At 39.2% G+C, this 21,328-nt stretch overlaps 1 protein-coding gene across 1 annotated transcript in view; it reads right to left on the bottom strand.

The window, feature by feature from the left end:
- Nucleotides 1–1,263: 1,263 nt before the first annotated feature.
- Nucleotides 1,264–21,328, bottom strand: part of DKK2 (dickkopf WNT signaling pathway inhibitor 2) — a 41,712-nt gene continuing 21,647 nt past the window's right edge. The window contains exons 2-4 of the mRNA XM_010203897.2: nt 3,493–3,643; nt 2,683–2,832; nt 1,264–2,203 (exon numbers count right to left, since the gene is read on the bottom strand). Of these exons, the coding sequence (XP_010202199.1) occupies nt 1,953–2,203; nt 2,683–2,832; nt 3,493–3,643 (552 nt within the window). The 3' untranslated portion in view covers nt 1,264–1,952. The remainder of the gene's footprint in view (nt 2,204–2,682; nt 2,833–3,492; nt 3,644–21,328) is intronic.

Here is a 21,328-nt window from a genome sequence, read left to right as displayed (position 1 = left end):
GCTATAGAGTTTCTCTGCCCAGTATGTGCTGTGTCAGTGTTAAGTAACACTTGGAAAGTTGGTTTCTGTATTTTTAAAATATTTTGAAATTATGCTATTTCTGAGTCTTATTCTTGTTTCATTATACTGGAAAAACTGAAATAAGCAGAGTTGCAAGGACAGTACTGCAAGATAAAACTCTTGTTTCTGAGCAGTTCCTTTGGGTCAATAAAAATAACACCAGTAAGGAGAGAGACATATGAAATACTCTTCTTATTTAGACTTATGAAAGACAAAGGAAACGTAGCTGAGGTCTGTGTTCTGATTAGGAAGTCTGAGTCAGGCAGCGCAGCTAAGCTATAGTGTTGGAGCAACTACTGGTGGAAAATGGTGTCAGATATGGGTAATGTGGTCTTCAAAGTTAAACTATATACTGGTCTACCCATGGTGTTCAGAACTCATTAAACAGAAAAGTCTCTTGTACTATAAAACATGAAAATGGGTAATTGTAAATGGGTAATTACAACTTAGCGGTAGGTCAATTATAGAATCAGACTTTTTAAAAGAAATATCAGTCTCTTTACCTACGTCTATACCAAGGAATACTTGCAAATAAGTAAAATGTAAAAAAAAAAAAAAAAAAAAAAGCTTGAAAAGACCTGGGGGACCTGGGGCAAGTCAAGGGATACAGACTGGCCTTTTTTTTAACCAGTATACAAACAATGTAGAGTTGTCAGCTGTTTCCACAGTCCTGGTACTTCCATCATTCTTGTCAGTCCAGACTGAGAGGTCATCAAGTTCAGACTGAACACATGCTGTGAAATCTCATGATGTTTAACAAACCATTAGCAGTCATATCATCTTACAACCTTTTCTACAGGAGAGGAGGTTCTCACAAGAGCCAACTCTTGTTTGCTGCTTCTAACAAACAAATCTGTTATACTTCTGCATAGTGCCAGTAGTAGCCTGTTGCTACTAATAAAATGTAAAAATTTGAGTTTATAACAATATGGTCTAAACACCTCAACAAATGTCTATAGCATCTGTTATGATGGCAACAGTGAAACAGCTTCATAGCTCTTTGTGTTAGGTACTTCAGCACTCTGCTTTTTCCTTTGGAAATGTCTATGATACAAGTATGCTTAGACAAGGAAAGCACATTTAGGACTAATGAGCAATGGGCTGTATATAATTCTGGATTCAGCATGCACATATTTGCTTCATCTGTTGAACACAATGTACTCTAGAAGTAAACTGAGGCAAATACTAGTGATTAAGTGCCATACTATGACATTGAACTACAAAAAAAAGCATTTCAATTTAACTATGCAAAGAAAACAAAAGTCTTTTCAAATGCCTCTTAGAAAAAAAAATGCTGCTCTCTTGAAATTGTGAGACAGCAAATTTCCACCTCATTCATAAGAGCCTGCAAAACATAGCACTCTTGTCCTGCAGGAGTGCTTTCTTTGCTGAAGTGTCAGCCCTGAATGACAAGGGCTATGGATGTTCAGAGTAACTTTATTTCCACTTCTCACACCTGCAATGTGGCCAATAGCGTGTTGACACAGATGAGTCTTCCTGGCATGCATTGCTTCCTATAGGATCACAATGTATGCAATTTATTTAACTGTCTGTACCATGCTGGAAACCCACCATAACGCTAACACTAAACCCTCTGAAACACCAAGGGACAACACAGCAAGGTAAGCAACACTAATTTCCACTGGACTTATTTGCATACTAGCACTTCCCACAAACTGTAGAAGTTATTTACAGAAGAGCTGCATGGTAGGAGAACTCCAGTTGCACTTGTGTTTACCACCAGCTCAAAAAGAAATGCATTTGTTGTGGCTTCTACCCTAACTGTTACTTTAGCCATTCCTCTTTCTTTTGCAGTCCTCACATTCCACCATGCCGTAATGCATTAAATACATAAAGCCACAGTCACTTAATGCTGTCTTCCCAATCCTCGTTCAGATTTTCTGGCACACATGAAGTCTCGATTTAGAGGAGGAGGTTGCATCTTTCCATACTTTGCAAGACAAACCCTTGGCACAGTCACATCGTTGAAAAATCTCCAGTCCATGAGAACCTTTCTTCCGCTGTTTGGTACACACCTCACCCTGATGCAACACAGGCTTGCAAATTTTGGTCCAGAAATGGCGAGCACAGCAGTGTCCCTCAATACAGTCTGAGGACCGTAGGCAGGGATCGCCTTCATGCCCTAAAAAGAACAACCAAATTACCTCATGAGAAAATGTGAAAGACATAATAAAGACTTCTGCAAATTCAGCTCAGAAAAAGGAGTGATGATATTACTATCCGTGGCTGTTTGAAGGACGTAAACACAAGGAGAGATATGAACTATGAAGGTTCAAGGGGGTAATTAATAGACTTGCCATAGAATCATAGAATCATAGAATGGTAGGGATTGGAAGGGAGAAACTCAGCTTGAGGATTGTAAGCAGAATTACAACTGCTTAATTACATGAGTGTTACAAGAGCAAGATGAGTGCAATCTTACACAGCTGGAAAATAGACTATCAGTTACATCACTTTTTGAGTCATCCTGTGAATTCTTACAACAGGCATTCACTCCCTGTGACATTACTGCCTATTTCAAGTTTGCATTTGTATGTTAAGAGCAATAACAAGACTCATTACATGAAGGAACAAAGCAGTGCAGTGCTAACATGATCTCACCTTTTACGTGTGACAGCTTGGCACGTGACCTCCCTAGGTTCTGCCATCCCAAATCCTTGCTAGCATAATGACCATTCTTCTTGTTGCGTGGCCCTTCTAGAGCAGGGATGTGAGGTGTAAGGATGCTTTCAGTTACTGGTATGCAAATACCTGTTAGGAAAAGACAACCAAAGTCTTGACTAATAGGAAAAGCAACACTGAGACTCTCACAGATCAGGACTAGGACCACAAAAGTGCTGGGACTTGGCTTCACTGACACTCAGCTTTAATTGCACCTCTGTCACTGATCCCTGGCACTCCACCACAGCTCTGCTTCACTCACTGTCTGACAGTCTCACTGTCACTGGCTTTATGGTCTGAGTATCTCAAGACTGTCTTGTAGACATCTTTCTCCAGTCTCGAGGGGAGAGTATGGAAATGCAAAACTAACCCCCACCCGCCCCAAGAGAGTAGATCAGGGATTCAGTATGCCTCTTTTGCTTCCTAAAAATATGATCTCTATACAATCTTCCAATGAATCAAGCCGCACTGAACATATTGCTGTGGCTTCAGTCAGCATGAGCATCATTTTTGGGTTTCCTCATCCCAAAATGGGGAAAAATCTGGTACTACACAAGCCTTAGACACAGAAATACTATTAAGGAAAATGAAGTTGAGTGGAATGAAGTACAAAAAGAAGTTTTCTTGGTTTAGGAAAAGAAGTCCAGCCATCCCGAAAACAAAAAAATACTGCTGCTGGAAACATTCAGAGAAACAGATGCTATCAAAATGCAGATTTTATGGAGGAGACTCAAAAGATGACTGATATACCATTGTTGCAGCGGTTCCCAGGGCAGCACATGCCGTCTCTGTGGCAACGTTTCTTCTTCCTCCGGCACATCATGCATGCAGACATTGCTTGGTGAGGACTGTGGCAGTATCGCCCAACTTCACATTCCTTATCATTGGTACAAGGGTAGGCCTTGGAGGGAAAAGGGGGGTAAAGCAAAGGTTTACAGTTAATCACTCATTTGTACAAGGCAGGTATGCAGCACATTTAAAAAACAAAACAAAACAAAACCAAAATCAAACCAATACCATCAAAAACCCCAAATAAAGAAACTGACAAGTCATACCGCCCACTGGGACCAGAAGATGCAGGTAGGGAGGTTTTACTGCAGCCATATAGCAACATTTATGCTCACACTGCTGGTGAAGATGCGTCTGCTTAAAGAATCAGGGAGATACAACTAGCTCCCTCATGGTTTCATCTTTTCTTGCCTCAAACATATGTTGGCATAACTCACCTTTTTGTGGGTTCAAGCATCTTTAGTCATAGACAAAAGCTTAAAACTCCACAGTGAAGAACAGAGCCATAAAACTCCTCTCAGTCAGCAAAAATCCTGAAACACACTCTCCAATAGGTAACATTTTAATGTAAACCCCAAGGAGGCATTTTTCTCTGATAGTTGTCAAACATACTGTTAGATAGTAAGTTTACTGTTCTTGCAGTGAACACATATACCACACTGGTACAAGTTCCTTTGCTATTGTACCACTCCCCACTGGCTCACACCAGCTGGACTCCTTGGAAGCAAACAAATATTATTAGCAAGCATTTCACTTTGATAACATTTACTTCACTTACAAGTTTAGAATAATTCCTTAAATTTGCCAACTGTTAAACACCACCTTATGGTACGCAGCATGGAACATGTTATAAAGCACAAACTGTCTTGCACATATAATTGCTTGTAGCAGAGACACATATATATGTTTCTCCTATATTTGCCAAAACATGTTAACTTACAGGAAAAGTGAATTTTAAAACCGGGATGTATTCTTCCATAAAGAGAGGTTAAGAAAAAAACAAGATGCTTTAAGGAGACATAACACACACTGCCACATCTCAGGGTCCTTTCTGCTGACTTCCACAGAGCTACAGCTATGCTGTCTGTCTGCACCTAATTTTACTGCCTTTTAAATTATTAATAGGGTTTTCTTGGGGTTTTTTTCGTTCCTCAAAAATATACTTGAGGAATCTATTTAGTTAAAGAGATGGGAATAAGTTTTGTGTATGTTCTGGAAAATTATGTTTACACTTTCTCATCTAATTTTGTTCAATATTTTAAACAAATCAAAGTATTTTTTTTACTGTTTTTGAAATTATTGTTGCAATTAATTATTCACTACAAATTTTCAGTGTAGGCTGATTATTTTTCTAACAATATTTTTAAATGAAGGTTTGATTACATTGCTCTCAGAAAACAAAAATTTGGAGGCCATTGAGGGTTTATTCTGAAAACTATTATTTAAGATGGAGAATTTGTTTCTCTGTCTTTGCACCATTCTGTTGAAGAAGAAACAATAGGCCTGATAATAAAATCAAGCAAGTTTCTCTGGTGCTGTTAGTGGAAGGAGAAACCATACCATTTCCCACGTGACTTCATTAGTTTTGTCAAAATTTACTTTACAGTAACAGCAGTGCTGGATGGATGTTTCCCAAGTGCTGCTGCCCCACTACTTCTGCCCTCTGACTGCATGCCTTTGAAGAATGATTCCAGAGTGCAGCTGTTTGGAGTAACCAAGTGTACGTGTAAGCCTTTCTCCTTTAAGAATAAACATTTTCTTTTGAGTTCATCCTCGAGAGGATGAACATCAAAGATGTTCAGATCTTTTAGCTAGGAGTAGGAATAAGAAAAATAGGCAAGAACTCACCTGGTTGGTATTCTTAAGCCACAAGTGGATTCTAATTATTCTAGCAAAGTGTAACTAAAGTGCTCTCTCCTCAATCCAATCACTCCTTTCCCTCATTTTTTCCAGAAATAAGTCATTAACACCGACTTACAATCTATGGTATAGTTATCATAATAGTAAGGCTTCCCCAACTTAAAGGAGACCTTACTAAACTAAGGATCTTACAACACAGATAAGCGATTTTATATAGACCCATGCATGGTTATACTGAGTTTGGGAAATACTAACATTACTAGCTGAGGGAAATGCAAATAAAAAACAGATGATCTAGCTAAAATCTGGAGATGAAGGCATTTTAGACCCTTGTCTGTCATCAAGACCTTCATAACCGCATGTTTTTTCCAATATGGGCATGTGGTATACACCTGCAACTTGTCAGTAAAAAGCCTACTTGCAGTTCTCTTTTGGTTCCTCAAATAGCTTTTAAAATAAGAGTTCCCTGATCCTAATGGTGCTAATGAATACTCTCACATATCATATCTAGTGACTGTGACTTTTGGCTTTTAGGCTCAGTGACATGTAAAAGATGTTTTAAGATATGCATTTAATTGCCAACTCTTATCTGTGACTTTAAGAATGGTAAAAATAAAAAAAGACAATTTTGACACTAAAAATTACAAGGAAAATTACACTCAGCCTCTAATCCCACTCTAGAGCCTCATCCTAAATAAAGAAGACCCTTTTGGAATGAAAAATAATCCAAAACATTAACACATCTAAGGCAAATGACCACAGAGCATTATTAAAAAAAAAAAGAAAAAAAAAGAAAAAAGAAGTGTTACACGTAGCTCAGACAACAACTGGCAAGTCCATTCAAAACCCCAAAAGACCAGCTACCAGCCAGCTATATGAAAAACCCTCCCCCAAAAGCCTGATGCTATCAATTGCCTTGATCTTTCTTCCAAAACCACCATCCATTTGATATCTTAGCTATCAATCACAGGGGATTTGAAACAAAAATGCCTACATAGCCTTGTGTCTATCTCCTAGTCACTAGACATTCATTGGACTAACTCCTGCGTCCAGCAAAGTAATTGCTATTGCCACACAGCATTCAGTATTAAAACACAAAAATCAAACAAAATAATATAGTATGTAAATAGCTTTGGCTAATAGAAGGGAAAATGTTCATAATTGTCCCATTGTCGGCAATAGCTGAGCTAGTCTAGGGGGGTGTGTATATATATAAATATATATATATTTAAATAGAGGATAAAGAAAATATATTTGTTAAAAAAAAATGTGTATGCTAACAATTTTCTATGCATGAGTCAAAGTTTTCAAAATCTCCTACACCACAGTGCCTGAAACACAGTCTTTACATTTAAAGAATTGCAGAGAACATTTCCTATATACAATGCGAAGACACAGATCAGTCCCAGATGGAGAGGGAAAAAGCAGGCTGTAAACCAGCTATGCTTCCCCAGCAATGATAACTAATTCTACAAGGCACATCATCCCTTCACATTCTTCAGCTATACATATCATCTTCTGGTCGTAAATCTCTATCCACTAAACACAGCTTTGATATTATGGGAAACCAGATGAAACTGAGATAAAATATGTAGCACTCCCTGAAGCTGCATTCAAACACTCATTTAATTATTTTTAGCCCAGATTACAGGCGATCAAGTCACCCATAGCATGACATAAACTAGATATGCCTGTGATAATGAGTCGTATATTCAGAATGTGTTGTCTGATCAAGAGCATTACTTGCCGAGATGTTTTCTGCTCAGTCATTCCAATTACTTTTCTATCCTTGTATAAAAGATACTCTTGAATGCATGTCAAAAAATGTACAGCAAAGCTGTACTAGATGTCTTGCAATGTTGGAGGATTTGGGCTAGAAATTTAAATGGATGCTGCTCACACTGTGCCAAGATGTCCTCTGCATCAGTCCACCAAGGCTAGTGTTTGCCAGCCAGGTCATTGCAACACGTAAATGTTAACCTTTTCTTTTTGAGAGAGAGAACATGAATCTCCATTCCTGTCCTCCTGAATTTACATTCAAAATGCCAAGAGCTCAATAGAAATTCACAAGGAAAATGATGCAGATAACAGAGGAGAAAATTTGGGCATTTTTATACCCAAACAAGTCCTTCCAGGTTCTTCCTTTCTATTTACTTTACAGTAAGGCTGAGGAAGGGACAGATTAACTTTTGTAACTAAGTGGTTAATGCCATTCCTTTCTTTTGAAGAACATGAAGGAGTGAGATTTATTTCTACCTTTGTCCTCACTCTTTGGCAGAGGATGACTAACTTTGCACCTTTTCTCAGTGCAATGAGTTTTTCTTGACATTTTTGCAGGAGTCATTAGTTATCCTGCATATTTCATATGGTCATCCTGAATCAGTTTTACTGCAAGCTGGAGCAATACTACTTGGTGGGTTTGTTGTGCTATGGAGTCAGTCAGTCTGAGTCTCTCTGTCTGCTACTATAAAACATGACAGAGAAGCACTCCAGGCGGAGAGAAACACAGATGCTGTAATGTGCTGAAGGGTGAGTGAGTAGACTGATGGCAGGCACACTTTATTGAGCTTTGGGAGATAAAGTCTTGAGTTTCAGCATGGCCTCCAGCAAATACTTGAAGACAATATTGCCTGCCAGTGTCATAGTCACAAGGCTCTTATTTGCTCAGATTATGTCTCATTTGGTTTTATGTTGAAGCTTCTCCACACTGTACTAGCTATGTCAGAGGAAGAGCCAACTGGCATTTTTACCTAGGCTATGTCATCACTTGTCCAGCACAAACAGCCCTCAACACCGGTGGCTTCACACCCACCTTCAATGCTGAAAGGAGCTGTGTCTACATAACTGATTTTGTGAAACAGATATAAGTACTGATGCCCTCAGAAGCAGTTAACTTTTTTTTTTTTAAGGAAAAAACACATCAAAAAGTCCTAGCGCAGAGTCAGTCCTGGCAGTAGATCGTGGTTACTAGTTCTCCCAGAAGAAGAAACAGCATGGAGGTTATTCATTACCCTTTTACTGTGGATGCTGAGCAGCAGTCAAGAAGAAAACTAGAGTCTCATGTACCACATAAATTACAATATCACTGCAGTTACTGAACTGAACACTCAGACAGCTACCAGGTCAATCCATCACTCACTCTCACCTGGCAAAGAAGCAGTAGCTATTGCAAAGGCGAGACAAGTGGCTCAAGAAAATAGACACATACAGGAATGGTCTTGCTTCCTAGGCACTAGTGTGTTAGAAATCAAATTTTGGCTACTACTCAGTCTTGTACATAAAAGAATCCCTAGTTATTAATACCCTATGCAAATACATATGCCACTAGCTTATGTTATCACATCTAGCAGAAATTTCTTTTTCTGCTGGCAAAAAGCTTCTCTTTTATATCACCCCTATGTAATCTTTTATATTCACACCATGCCTGTAAGACAGCTTACCAAAAAGGAATTGGTATTGCAACTCAGTCTATTACTGACTTGTTACTTATGGAAACAGTTTATTTTTTTTTTTAATCAATTAATTCTACTTTTATAAATATAAAAATAGTGACTGTAAAGAAGGAGGGATCTGACCTCTCTACAGCCAGTGTGCTAACCAGATGACAAAACTGACCCAAACTATAGTCACGGGGACAATTTCCACCCTCCACATAAGAGATGAACAATACAGTCTGTTTGTCCTTCAGTCTCAGGACTGTGCATATTACCTAATATTCCACAGCCATTAGGCATGACGAGGTAACCAGCTGGCTCAATCGTGGTGAAAGCTTCTCCTTCCCGTCCTGCTTTGGATATGACAGAATTGTCTTTCTGAGTGAGGACCTGGTCCCTATAGAACAAACATACGAAATAGCTCAGGGGTGCCAGGTCTGCTCATGCTTTTCTCTCTCTGAAGTATTAATTAACTTAAAGTAAATGAATGCCAATAAATTAGGAAATGCAAACATACGCTTTTACCAAATAGCCTGCTGTCAAGACTGATTACAAAGAACGCAAGTCATTGTTTGGCTTCTTGGTTGGATTTGGGTCTAAGTTGGAACCTCAAATTTGGTTTGGCTTTCAGCAGATCAACATGTGGCCTATAGAGTTAGATGAAACTATTACACATTGTCCAACTCACTTCTTTGGAGACAGAATGAAGAACCTCACTGTGAAAGTCAAGAAGACCTAACATGATCTCATCAGATACATATCTTTGTAGCACTGGAAATAAGAGCTCTTTATTCAGAACCACATAAATGTGAGAAAGCAAAATGGAGAGAGGAAGTCAAAGCTTTTTAACCAATGAACAAATCAACCAAATTACCAGCTCATCGTGGGTTATTTTTTCCTTGCAAGGCAATTAAACAACTTTCTGACAGCTTCTCAAGTGTTTTCAGACAAATTCATCTCTGATAAACTTTGCTTTCTCCTAAATGCTAAGCAAACAAGTACTTTAAGATGTGGATGGGAAACGACTGTCGTCTACTACTATTTTGATTTTAATCCCAAATGAGAAAAGAGATTATCAGCAGCCATCTGGAGCAATGCAGTTTTCCCACAGCACTGCTGATGCTGCTTTTTTCTATTCTTAGCTCAGCACAAGCATAGATGATAGCGAGGGACCTCACTGTGCACAAGCAGAAAGCCATGGTTAATTTATCCCATGGAGGAAATCCTGCTGTGCTCTCAGACAGCTCCAGACGTGGATCCCGTCTCAGACTGATCTCACCAGAAACTCTCAACTCCCAGTGACTGTTGTGGTACAGACCATTTCTGAAATCAAAACTCACAGTAGTTGCACTGAAACAGATTTACTCTGTTCAGTTGCCATGATAAGTTTAACGATTCAATTCTTCTCACTGAACCTCCTTCTTGTTAAAATAATGCCTCTAACCCGCTTCTCTGCCAGACCCAGAGAGAAAAGCACCATCCTCCTCCTCCAGATTTAAAAATAAGCACTTTCTTCTAGATATAACTTATTTTTAACCCTTCAGCTTAAAACAACATTTCTGCTCATGAGGTTTGATTCACAGAGTGCTGCATCACAGATATGTATACTGCAGCCTCCAAAGATCATTCCTTCAACATTATTAAGACAATACATATTCATGTTTCAAAGTAATACTCAAATCCACTCGTAGACCACCAAGAGAAGAACATTTCTAAAACATGCAGTAGTCCAGCTGTCATGATTTGCTACAGCCAAAGAAAACTTGGATCTGAACAACCAAGAAACAAACCCCACTGAGGTTCCTCTGAAATGACAAGTCTGCAGGACTCATGTGGGCTCTGACTCAGACTTTTCTCATCCCAACAAATCTGTCATGGAAATCAATTTCCCTTTCTGTGAGTAGTAGACAGTTGTGTGGGGAGTTCTGCTTAGGCAGACCATGTAGTTGCATTTGGGCGAAAGACAGCTAAACACCTCAAAACAAATATGTGAGATGTGCTACCCCATTGCATGCAGTGCTAGCTAGTTCGAGTGGTGTCTCTTCCAGTGCAGGCAGAAAAGCTCCAAAGACTTTTCCCATAAGAAATCTCACTCACACTGGGATCTTATGTGATCTCATGGCCCACAGGGTGAATTTCAACTAGCATTTTAGATCTACAGCAGAGTCTTTTACTCTATAATTTACAATTCAGTGTCTTTTCTGGGAGAACTACTTGTGTTTTGTATCCTACCAGGAGGAGGTAGTGTCTATTTAAAGCTGGCCTTGGCTTCAGGAAGACATACAGAGACAGTGCTCTGAAAGACTGCAAGTGGAACAATTAAATTCCTGGGTAGATACCATTATCTGAATTAATTTGGCCTTAATTTCGTGCATTTTACATGTGCTATGAAAGTATATACTGAAAGGTGAAAGGCACTTAAAGTAATCTGCCTTGCAAGTTTATTCAACTTGATTGCTGCTTCAATTCCTCAACTAGGCAAAACCTGAAATGAGATATATTTCCAAATGGCTTAAAGGACAGCACAGTACGCCCAAAACATGAACAGATATACATTGTTTATATCACAGAACATCATAAAACCATCAGCATGACACAGTATATACTTTGTAGTTCCCAAGGCAGCACAATTATGGATCTTCCTGCTCTACCATACCTTTGAGGCAAATTATCAACCTTAGATCCATAGTGGTGTCACTCTGATGAAAGCTACCATTTCAAAGGATGCATACTATGCTTCCTGGCCCATGCATAGTGTGCATACATGATTGCTCAATTTTTCCCTCTTTACCTCCTATCATGACCATGGGACTACAGAACAGTGCCTCCTCGTCAACATTTGGAGAGACAATGAGCCCCTACACTGCTTGATTTTGACAGAGGCTGGCACCTTAGAACTGGCGCTTTACATAAGTCATGATTAAAGAAGGTTCAGAAGTTTGGGGGACAGTCAGTTGGACCCCAAATGGACTTTGTCTCAATGTGTTTGATTCATAATGGCTGGGGAACTATCACTAGGAGCATTACAACAGAGAGCATCAAAAAGTGTTAGGTAATCTTTGAAGTCAACAATGTAGTACTAAATCAATGTGACAGGAAGTCTCTAGGTCTTAGTTTTATGTCATTTCCAAATGCATCACCAAAGACGGCTCAAAGAATAAAGGTTTGTTAACATACACTTTGTTTTATGCCCAGCCTTTTCAGCAGACTGTTCTTGCCCTTTTATCTCTGCCTTTTCTCCACTCCTTTTCTGACGGTTTTGCTTTTTAGTTTTGCCCCTAATTGGCTATTTATCATGTGTTCCAGATTGACATTCTCTGAACTTTTGCTCAACATGTTTACTGCAGTGGCTTAGCAGTGGGTTGCCAAAAAACATTTTTCCCTCTGGATCTATTAACACTAGAAGTTTGGAGGTTTTTATTAATCTAAAAACACTATCCAGATGACTCACAAAGTGAGAAACATTAAACCACAGGTAGATACTCATATATTGTGGTTGGGAGTACAATAAGGCTGCTGGGAACTGGCAGTATCTTAGAGTTCCAAAACTTGTATCCGAACATCCTTAAATCATGATGCACTTTCAAGGCAGAGCTTTTCTTGGGAACCATCTCTGCAAGCATGTGTTCAAGCAAAAAAAAATGAGATGACAACTTTTCCTTCTGTAGTATAGCTACTAAGGCAGTAAATATTTCAAACATTCACAAAATCTGGAAAATGTGAGAGGGAAAGCTGTCTTATTGAAGTCAGTGCAAAAGCTTCCTTTGCTACAGTGCCTGGAGAGAGAATGTTTCCAGGTTATAGACAGAATTTGCAATCTTCACACTGGAAATTACTCTTAGATATTCCTTTCAGGATACGCTTTGCATTGTAAAATACAAAGCATTTAAGATGCTAGTTTTCAAAATGCAGTTTCTCTGGCCTTCTTATTTAAAAGAACAGCCTTGAAAACATGTGAATTCATGTCAGATGGAAAGACAACCAGATGCCATATGTCTGAGAAGGATGAACCACCTCTGCAGACTGCTGACTGCTATCTAACACTGTTACTGAATGTCAGCATTGTTTGTCTCCCTGATGGTCATTTATGTGAGAACACCTGGTTCATATGCCTTTTTCAATCCTCAGTTCTTTCTGCATGCAATAGAAACTACCATTGTCATCTGATATTCAAAACACCATCCCTCTTTTCCTGCTGTACATGAGCTCCTCTGCAACATAATGGTTGTGGATGCTCCATTGCAAGAGCAACTGAGAGGGACTAAGTACTTTGAACTCCAAAGCAACTACAGAGAATTGAAATCAGACATCAAAAATCAGTCATCTCAGCTTTAATATCAGAACAAACAACACAGGGACACCTGCACCATCTCTCACTCTCCAGTCCCATGCTTTACAGAGAATTCAGAGATGCATCCGCAGAAGTTCACAAGTTTTAAGGATGGGGGGTGGGTATGTGTATGATATATCTTCAGTCTTACATTTGGTCTGCATGAGTGAGACTGAAAAATGAGGTGAACCACAATACAACTTGGGGCTTTCCTCTTTATAACAGAAATAGCTCCTCATCCTGACTCATTCAAGGAGCAAGTTATGCTTGTACAGGAGTCAGCAGTGGTTATGCAGTAGAACTACCTGCAAAAGAGCAGCTACCTTCAGCCTTCTGAGGGCACGGGCAACCTCTATGAAGCATTTATGCTGTTATTGCTGTTCAGTTGACTCCTCAGTAAAAGGAAAAAAATATACTACTACGTTATTAAAGCAAATTATCACACTTTACTCAAAGGATATAAAAGATGGCAGAAAAGGAAAGGACCCCTAATGGCATCATTTAAAATAAAAATCATTGTGCTCTTATTATACAACCCCAAATTCAGCCTGCAGTAAATAACATAGCAATCAAGGTTTCAACACTATTTACCCATTTTCCCCTTTTCTTTTGAAATGCTTCTACTTAATTTTACACAAACAAGAAAACAGGAACAACACAGCAAGGCAAGAACAACTTATGAGTAAAACCAGATGAACACTAACATATTTACATAGTGTAATGACTTCACTATTAATTCAAACAAAACCAGGCCCCAATTCTCAGAAGAGAGAGCTGAGCACATGCAGTCCAGGAGGCAAGAACAGGGTGGCTTCAGACTACATTCATGTCTGCAGCCCCTGAGTTAGTAGGGACTGCTCTTAGTTTCAGTCTGCAATAGCCACTGAGGGACCATCTTTCATTCCAGACATTGTACTCTGACTACACCCTTTTCACGACCTTATGGGCCGCTTTCCATTTTCAAGTAAGTATTGCTTCAGTGCTAGAGACCATAACACAGAAGAGACAGGACAGTAAGGTTTTAACAAATGTGTAGGTCATAGGAAAAAAACCCACCTATTATAACAGAAATAAGAGGTAAAAAAAACCCCAAAAAACCAAAAAACACACCTCCATATTCAGGTATTCAGGTCCTGCAGGGGACAGTAGTTTCTTCAGAAGGCTACCAAATAAATAAATAAATCCAAAGGAAGGAAAAATCCTATGCAATTTCTGAATTAAGCCAAAATGGAAATTGTTGAAGTCTGTCATTGTCAGCATGCAATTACTTAGGATTCTGGTATTTAATACTGAATTAACTATAAATCTGTTCTCCACCCTCAAAATAAGCTGTTCTGCAGCTGAGACTTGTATTTATCCACTTCCCTACTATGTTTTACTGTATCGTCTGAACTTATGTTTTCAAGCACTCTCTTGTTGTCTGAAAATAATATTCTTTATGTGGAGCTACGGAATTCCTTCTTTGTTCCTAGATGTCTTGGATGTTGATAACTAAAAGTCATTAAAAACTTTAATCCTCTGTGCTTGGCACTACATCAGACTGAAAACAGTTCTTTGTAACAGCCTTTGGAATAAATATCCATTAAAGATTTATTTTTCCTTATACTGGTCACCCACACTTTATAGTGGGTGGCCCTTCGTTTATCCCATTACTATATTTCCACTTCTAAAGCTAAGCCAGATGCAGCAATCTGATACTACTTTTCAGTTCATGCAACTTTATTGTAATAAAAGCTTCCGTGTATATATGATACTTGTTAGGAAAGCCAAAGAAATGGGAACCATGGTAATATTGTACCACCTTCTTGACAACTTTTATTCTGCAGGAGTTGGATTCCCCAGTGTACTGCATGCTTTGTTAGCAAACATTTTTCATGTTTAGATGCCTAGGAGGGCAAACACAGAATCAACTAACATCTGAACTCCTCTTGTTGGTATTATTTGCCTTATAACCATGCCTAGAGGCAGTATCTAGGTGCATGCTTTCTTATAATTTTACATGATCAATAACTGCTAGACAGTCAACATAAGTAACACCAAACAAGGGCAGAAAAGATTTTAAGAGTTTTGCTTGGTTGGTTTTGTTTTCCTTTTTTTCCCCCCTCTCTTCTCGCTTTCAAACAGATGAATCCAAAGTAGTGGACATTAAATGGCTTGGCTAAGCCAAGGTCACATAAGAAATCCACAGTACACAAGTAACTTTCTTCAGCCTTCATCCACTTAACTGTATGAATCTTTCCTTTTTCTAAACTTGTATTCTTCCTTTCAGGTATGCTAAATATATGTGACTGTGTCTTTAACAATTATCGCCTCTGTACAGGGATATAAACATGTATAAATTTGTCCTCATTTACCAGCCTATTTAACAACTGCCAAATATTGTTTACAGTATGGATATATGCAGAACTCTCCTAAAATTCCACACTGAAATGAGATAGTGACTATGGTTAGGCTATTATGGCAAAGGAAGATTTCCTTCCTTACCTTTTTGCTACTCTTCTGGAATATGTAAAGAAGATGTGATTTATTGTTTTCCCTGGACTTTACATGCCACTCCAGAAAAAAAAAAAAAGAGTTTTGGATAGGCAGATAGTAATATACATAACAAGTAGTTCAACTAACACCAGTGGAATTATTTAAACACTTCATACTATTTCTGCTTATGCTTGTAGTAATATAAGCATATTTGTAATATCTTACCATACACAAATCATTATTCAGTTTTTGGGCAATAGAATATTTTCCTAGTTACGTAACAAGGAGGCAGAGAAGCAGATTAGACAGACATAAATGACAATTCTTTCATCACAGAAAAGTAAGGAAGTAACACTAGATGGCTTTCCTCAGCCAAGAGAAGCATACTTCTCAAGTCAATCAATTGCCTTTCATTTTCCCACTCCTCTAATTCTTCAGGAGACAGGACTGCACAGAATACTTTGCACTCAAAACAAGTAAAACAGTACATTTCCCGGGCAAGGTGCCCTTTGCACCGTGTCTTTAGCATTGTGCTGTGACAAACACTCTGTCGTGAGTGTTTCTCTCCACCTGCACCAAACCAGCAGTTATATCAGGTGGTGGTTACACTCCTATGCTGCTGAAAGAGCTGCAAAAACTACTAGGAAGCTCTCTGCATATCCAAGTATCTAAATTCACCTAAGTGTCTGCATGTTTTGTGAAAACATGCAGAAAAAAAGCAGAAAATGTGCCCTTTCTTGTAGACCACTAAGTCCCAAAACAGGCACAGCTCCCACTGGCTTCAGAAGTTTCTCTCAAGCAGCAAAATCATAAAGCAACAAAGTATCACTGCTAAAATGCTAGTGTCTCCTAAATTTGGTGCATTTCCTTGAAACCAAATAAAAGTATCATTATGGCATAGCAGCAAATGGCATTTTGCATGTTAAGAAGATCCCTCAAAACTGGGGCACTGAGACACAGCCTTACAGCTACAGGCTGCCTCAATATTTCAGGTATTTAGCTTCCTGGGAGTATTGCAAAATGGTCACCAGAATACAGTGGATAAGGCACAAGCATCAGGTTTTGCCATCATTTCCTAAACTAGTCCCTTGCCAGCCTTCCTACATGCATAGAAGGGGAAAAGAGGAGAGAGTACAAAAGCTCTGAAGCACTTCATTGCTGTCAAGATGAGTAGAAATGCCCCTCCCTGGAAACAATGAAATGCCATTTTCATTGCTATTGGTTTTCCCTGGTATCAGTGGCACCGAAGGTACCATCTTCTACCCTCATCCTGCTTTACAGATGCTAATGCTCCACATGCTGAGTGTGGATACAAAAGCTAAATGGAGGAGTGACTCCAATGCCTGCAGGGGAAAAAAAGAGCTGCTACAGAGTCCCAGTTCCTGCTGTGGGAAGATATTGCATTGGACTCTCTGGAGCCATGCTAGATAGTTGTTATTAATTCATTTTTTGGGGGACTGTAGTGGTTTTGCCTGGGCCAGGTTTTCTGGTAGTGGGAGAAGCTACAGGGATGGCTTTAAACTGCTCTTTAAACTGCCAGTAGCTTTGCCTGTAGCTGACAGGGCTAATGCCAGTCAGTTCTAAGCTGGACCCCGTAGCTGACCCAGGCCTGGCCAATTAGTGACTGAGGTAACGCTTCTGTGAATAACATATTTGAGAAGAAGTTGTTGCGCAGTTGCTAAACTGCAGCAGCAACAGGGAGTGAGAATGTGAAAACATTTCTGCAGACACCAGGGTCAGTGGAGAAGGAGAGAGAGGAGGTGCTTAGATCCTGAAAGAAAGACTGCCCTGTGACCTGTGGTGAGGACCATGGTGGAGCAGGTTTTCCCCTTGCAGTCCATGGAGGCCACTGGGGAGCACAGATCCACTCAAGGCTTGTGGAGGACCCCACATCAGAGCAGGTGGATGCCTGAAGGAGGCAGTAACTCCATGAGAAGCCCACACTGAAGCAAGTTTCTGGCAGGACCTGGGAGCCCGTGGGAAGAGAGGATCCCATGCCAGAACAGGTTTGCTCTCAGGACTTGTGATCCTGTGAGGGACACAGGCTGCAGCAGTTGGTACGTGAAGGACTGTTCTTCCGGTAGATGACCCAAGCTGGGGCAGGGTGTGAGGAGCTGCCCCTGTGGGAGGCCAAATGCTGGAGCAGGTCATGAGGGACTGTCCCGTGGGAGGGACCCCACAGTGTAGCAGTGGGAAGGGTGATGAGGTCTCCCCCTGAGAAGAAACAGCAGCAAAGTTCATCTGTAATGAACTGACAGCAACCCCCATCCCCCAATCCCTTGGTTTTAAGGTATCAGGCTATCTGGAGCTGCATAAACAATTCAAGATATGAATCACTTGATACTTAGCTTAAATGTCAGTTAGCATGTAGTATACTCACAAAGATTTCATCTAAGTATCTTCATCCAGGTTTATTCAACAGAAGAGGGTTTTTTTCTCAATGAAATGGAATCAATCATGCTGAAGTCAGCAGGTTGAATGTGTAAAAGATCATAGGGATCACTGATGCCAGTGTAGATACTGAGAGAAGTCCCTCAGTAAACTGTATCATACAAACATTGCAGACACGGTATTACTTGAAGATGCGAATACAGCCACATTGCAATTTTTATGTTCTTCCAGAATGTTCTGGAAGAACATAATCACTCTACTCTGAAATATTCCTCTCCAAACTGTTTCTCATCTTCCCTCATTGTGTATTAAAAAGATTTACCATTCTGGATCATGAGATCTGGAAAAATAAAGGAAGAAGCATATGCTAATGCAGTTACCTCATTTTTCTTTAAACAGACGACAAAGTCTGTCTACACACAGGCCTTTGAAATCATTCTCCTCACTGTTTATCTCCTGTATGCTTAAGTCCTCATTATAAAATTCAGTGAAGGAAATTAAAGACTCTGAGAAATACCAGCATTGGTAGAAATGCAACAATCTGTCACACCAAGAAAACCCAGCTGCTTATAGAATGGTGGCCAGTAAGGACTGAATGCTAGGAGCAAAACAGAAATGTCTGGATCCTCCTCAACACCTCTTCCAGCTATTTACACATCTTTGATGACCTTCTTGCCTTGTTTCTTTTCAGTGCCAGCTTCTTGTTAATCATGGCCAGGCCCAAGATGGTTACCAAAAAAACCAAGTTCATTATCTTAAAGCCTTCATGTCAAAGCACATTCAGTTTGGAAAAGAGACTCTGTCTTAGGCCTATCTTTCATTTAAATATACGAACACACACACATTGGAAAGGAAAAACACCTGCATGTTACAGATTTGTTGAGAAACTTGCACTAGTACCCCTATCACTTCTATCAAGTGTAACTCAAGAAAGACTTTTGAATACTTCAAAAGAAAAGCAGTGAACTGTTGTTTTAATGTGACTCCATTAGACAGAACTCTGTTCATGATTCTCCCAAATGATTGTTTTCATTAGCAAAATACATGAATAACAGTAAAGCTATTTGTACAGTGCTCTTGCTGGGATGCAGGCTTTCACTCTGCCTGAGTGCTGTCTTTTAACTGTTCAATCCAGCACTGCTGTTACTTGCTCTGTGAGGAAAAAAAAAACCAAAACTGATGCAAATGAATGGAAATTTTGTGTCCGGCCAACAAAGGGGCTTTCCTAGTCAAAATCAGAACAAAGTTTTTAATTTATTTAAGAAATCAAAAGGCTAAAAAGGCATGATCTTGCAATCTCTCCTTAATGTAAGTAGTCCTCGTGATATGGTTTCACTGAGCTTCTCAATGGATTGCCTCATTAAAGAGTTAGCACATGAGCAGTGATTTGAAAAGCAGATCATCTATACAAGACAGCATGAAAACACTATGAAATGTAGATTATGTGTTAGTTAGAAGCATTCACTTAGAGCAACTTGGACAAATTCTTGAAAAGAGATACACAGTTGGTCTGGCTTGTTCACAGAAAAGCTAACACTCTGTATCAGTTTTCCTGAAACACCACATCCACTCACCCAAGCACAAGGTAATGTAACGGCCTGACAATGTCCTCAAAAATCTGTTCTGTACATCTGAAATGAAACTCTTTCAAATCTTAAGTAATCTGCTTTTTCAGACTAACCAAGTCTATAAATATTTAAGTGATTAGACATATTTCTAGACACGAATCTAGAAATACTTTTTCTAGTTAAAAAAAAAAACATTACTGCATCCAGAAAAAGCAGCCATAGAACACTCCAGAAGTCTACGTTTTCTGCTTCCTCTTAGCAAAACCTGTTCCACTTTCAGAGTTAAGATTGGTTCAATAATACAGGAGAAACACATCTGAGAGAATGAACCAGATTAATTTTTTGATCCTGTCTTCCTCCATTGGTAATTATGGCAGAGACATTGCTAACACTTTGACTGCTTCATACAGTCACCAAATTTATACTAGAAAATTACCTACAGTAAAAAAAATTACTCACAAAGTGTCCAGTATACACATGCCCCATTGATTCTGATGGGATTACTGATTAAAGGTTTTGCCCTAAATGAGGTAATACTCTGTACTTTGAATATCAGTCTGCCTGTAGTGAAATAGAAAAGACCCACAGGTTCGTAGTCAAGCCTCAGCAGAGAAACATGGTGGATCTCTACCGTCTACTAGCAGGAGATAAGATTCTTCAGAAAACAAATGTTACTTCACAATAAAGCCTCAACTTTTTACCAAAGAGTTTGCAAGAAGCGATACTATTGAAATGCTACCAACAGTCTGATGTGCACCCTCAGAGGAGAATTACCAAGCAGCACAAGCAGGGGAAAAAAAATTAACATTTTCCTTTTCTTTTTGCATCAGCCTTTGGGAATAATACACTGGCAAAAGGAAAAACAGCAACCGAAAGTGGTAACAAGCAGATATAGGTGCCATTTAGAGACTGGTCTACCTCTGTAACCAGGACTGGTGACTACCACAAGCCAGGCTATCACAGGTCTGTATAAATGTTACAGTGTTCAGGATTTCCAAAGAGCAAGACATATGTATGCTTTCATGCTTGAAAAATGTATCACCTACCTATACCATATGCACATGCTAAAACCTATACAGAAATGCATTGATTTCATTTTTAAAGTTCCTTATCTGAATATATGTCACAGGAACATATAGCGGAGATAGAACATGGGACCATGCTGTTGTGGGCAAATGATAATAGAATATAACAAAAAACTGCATAATTTGCAAGTATCATTAAAACAATGTTATATATGCTTAGGTTTGGTTTTTTTTTTTTTTTTTTTTTGTTCTACTGAGAGGCAGCAGAGGAAACTTAGAGACAAGACCTGTATTGTTCTAAGCAAAGTAGAAATAGGAATTCCAGTGTAAATGCCAGAAAGGTTCAAATCTAGCTCTGTAGTGGATTTACAAAGACCTGAATGAGGTCCAAAGTCTTTTAGGATATGTCAGCTACTCAAATTGAAAACACAGCTATTCCAACAAGGGATCTATATGTACTTACATACTGCATATTGGTATACCTGCTATGTAAGAATTGGGTTTTGTTAACACAGTTAGGAAACTCTTCATTTAAGTTTTATTTGCTTCTCTCTTTCAAAAACAGCTCACTATTTTCTTTTTTTCTTTTATGAGCCACCAAATTACATGTGACCAAATGTACCTATTTAGTGAAAAGGGGTTCCATTAGTATGTATGTAATCTTATATTTGCATTGTTTTCTTCTGAAGGAAAATAATGGAGAACAGGTGGTGA

Source organism: Colius striatus, chromosome 3 (genome assembly GCF_028858725.1).
Source record: "Colius striatus isolate bColStr4 chromosome 3, bColStr4.1.hap1, whole genome shotgun sequence".
NCBI classification, from domain to species: Eukaryota; Metazoa; Chordata; class Aves; order Coliiformes; family Coliidae; genus Colius; species Colius striatus.
Note: the sequence above shows the minus strand (reverse complement) of the source record. Positions and strands in the feature narration are given on the sequence as shown.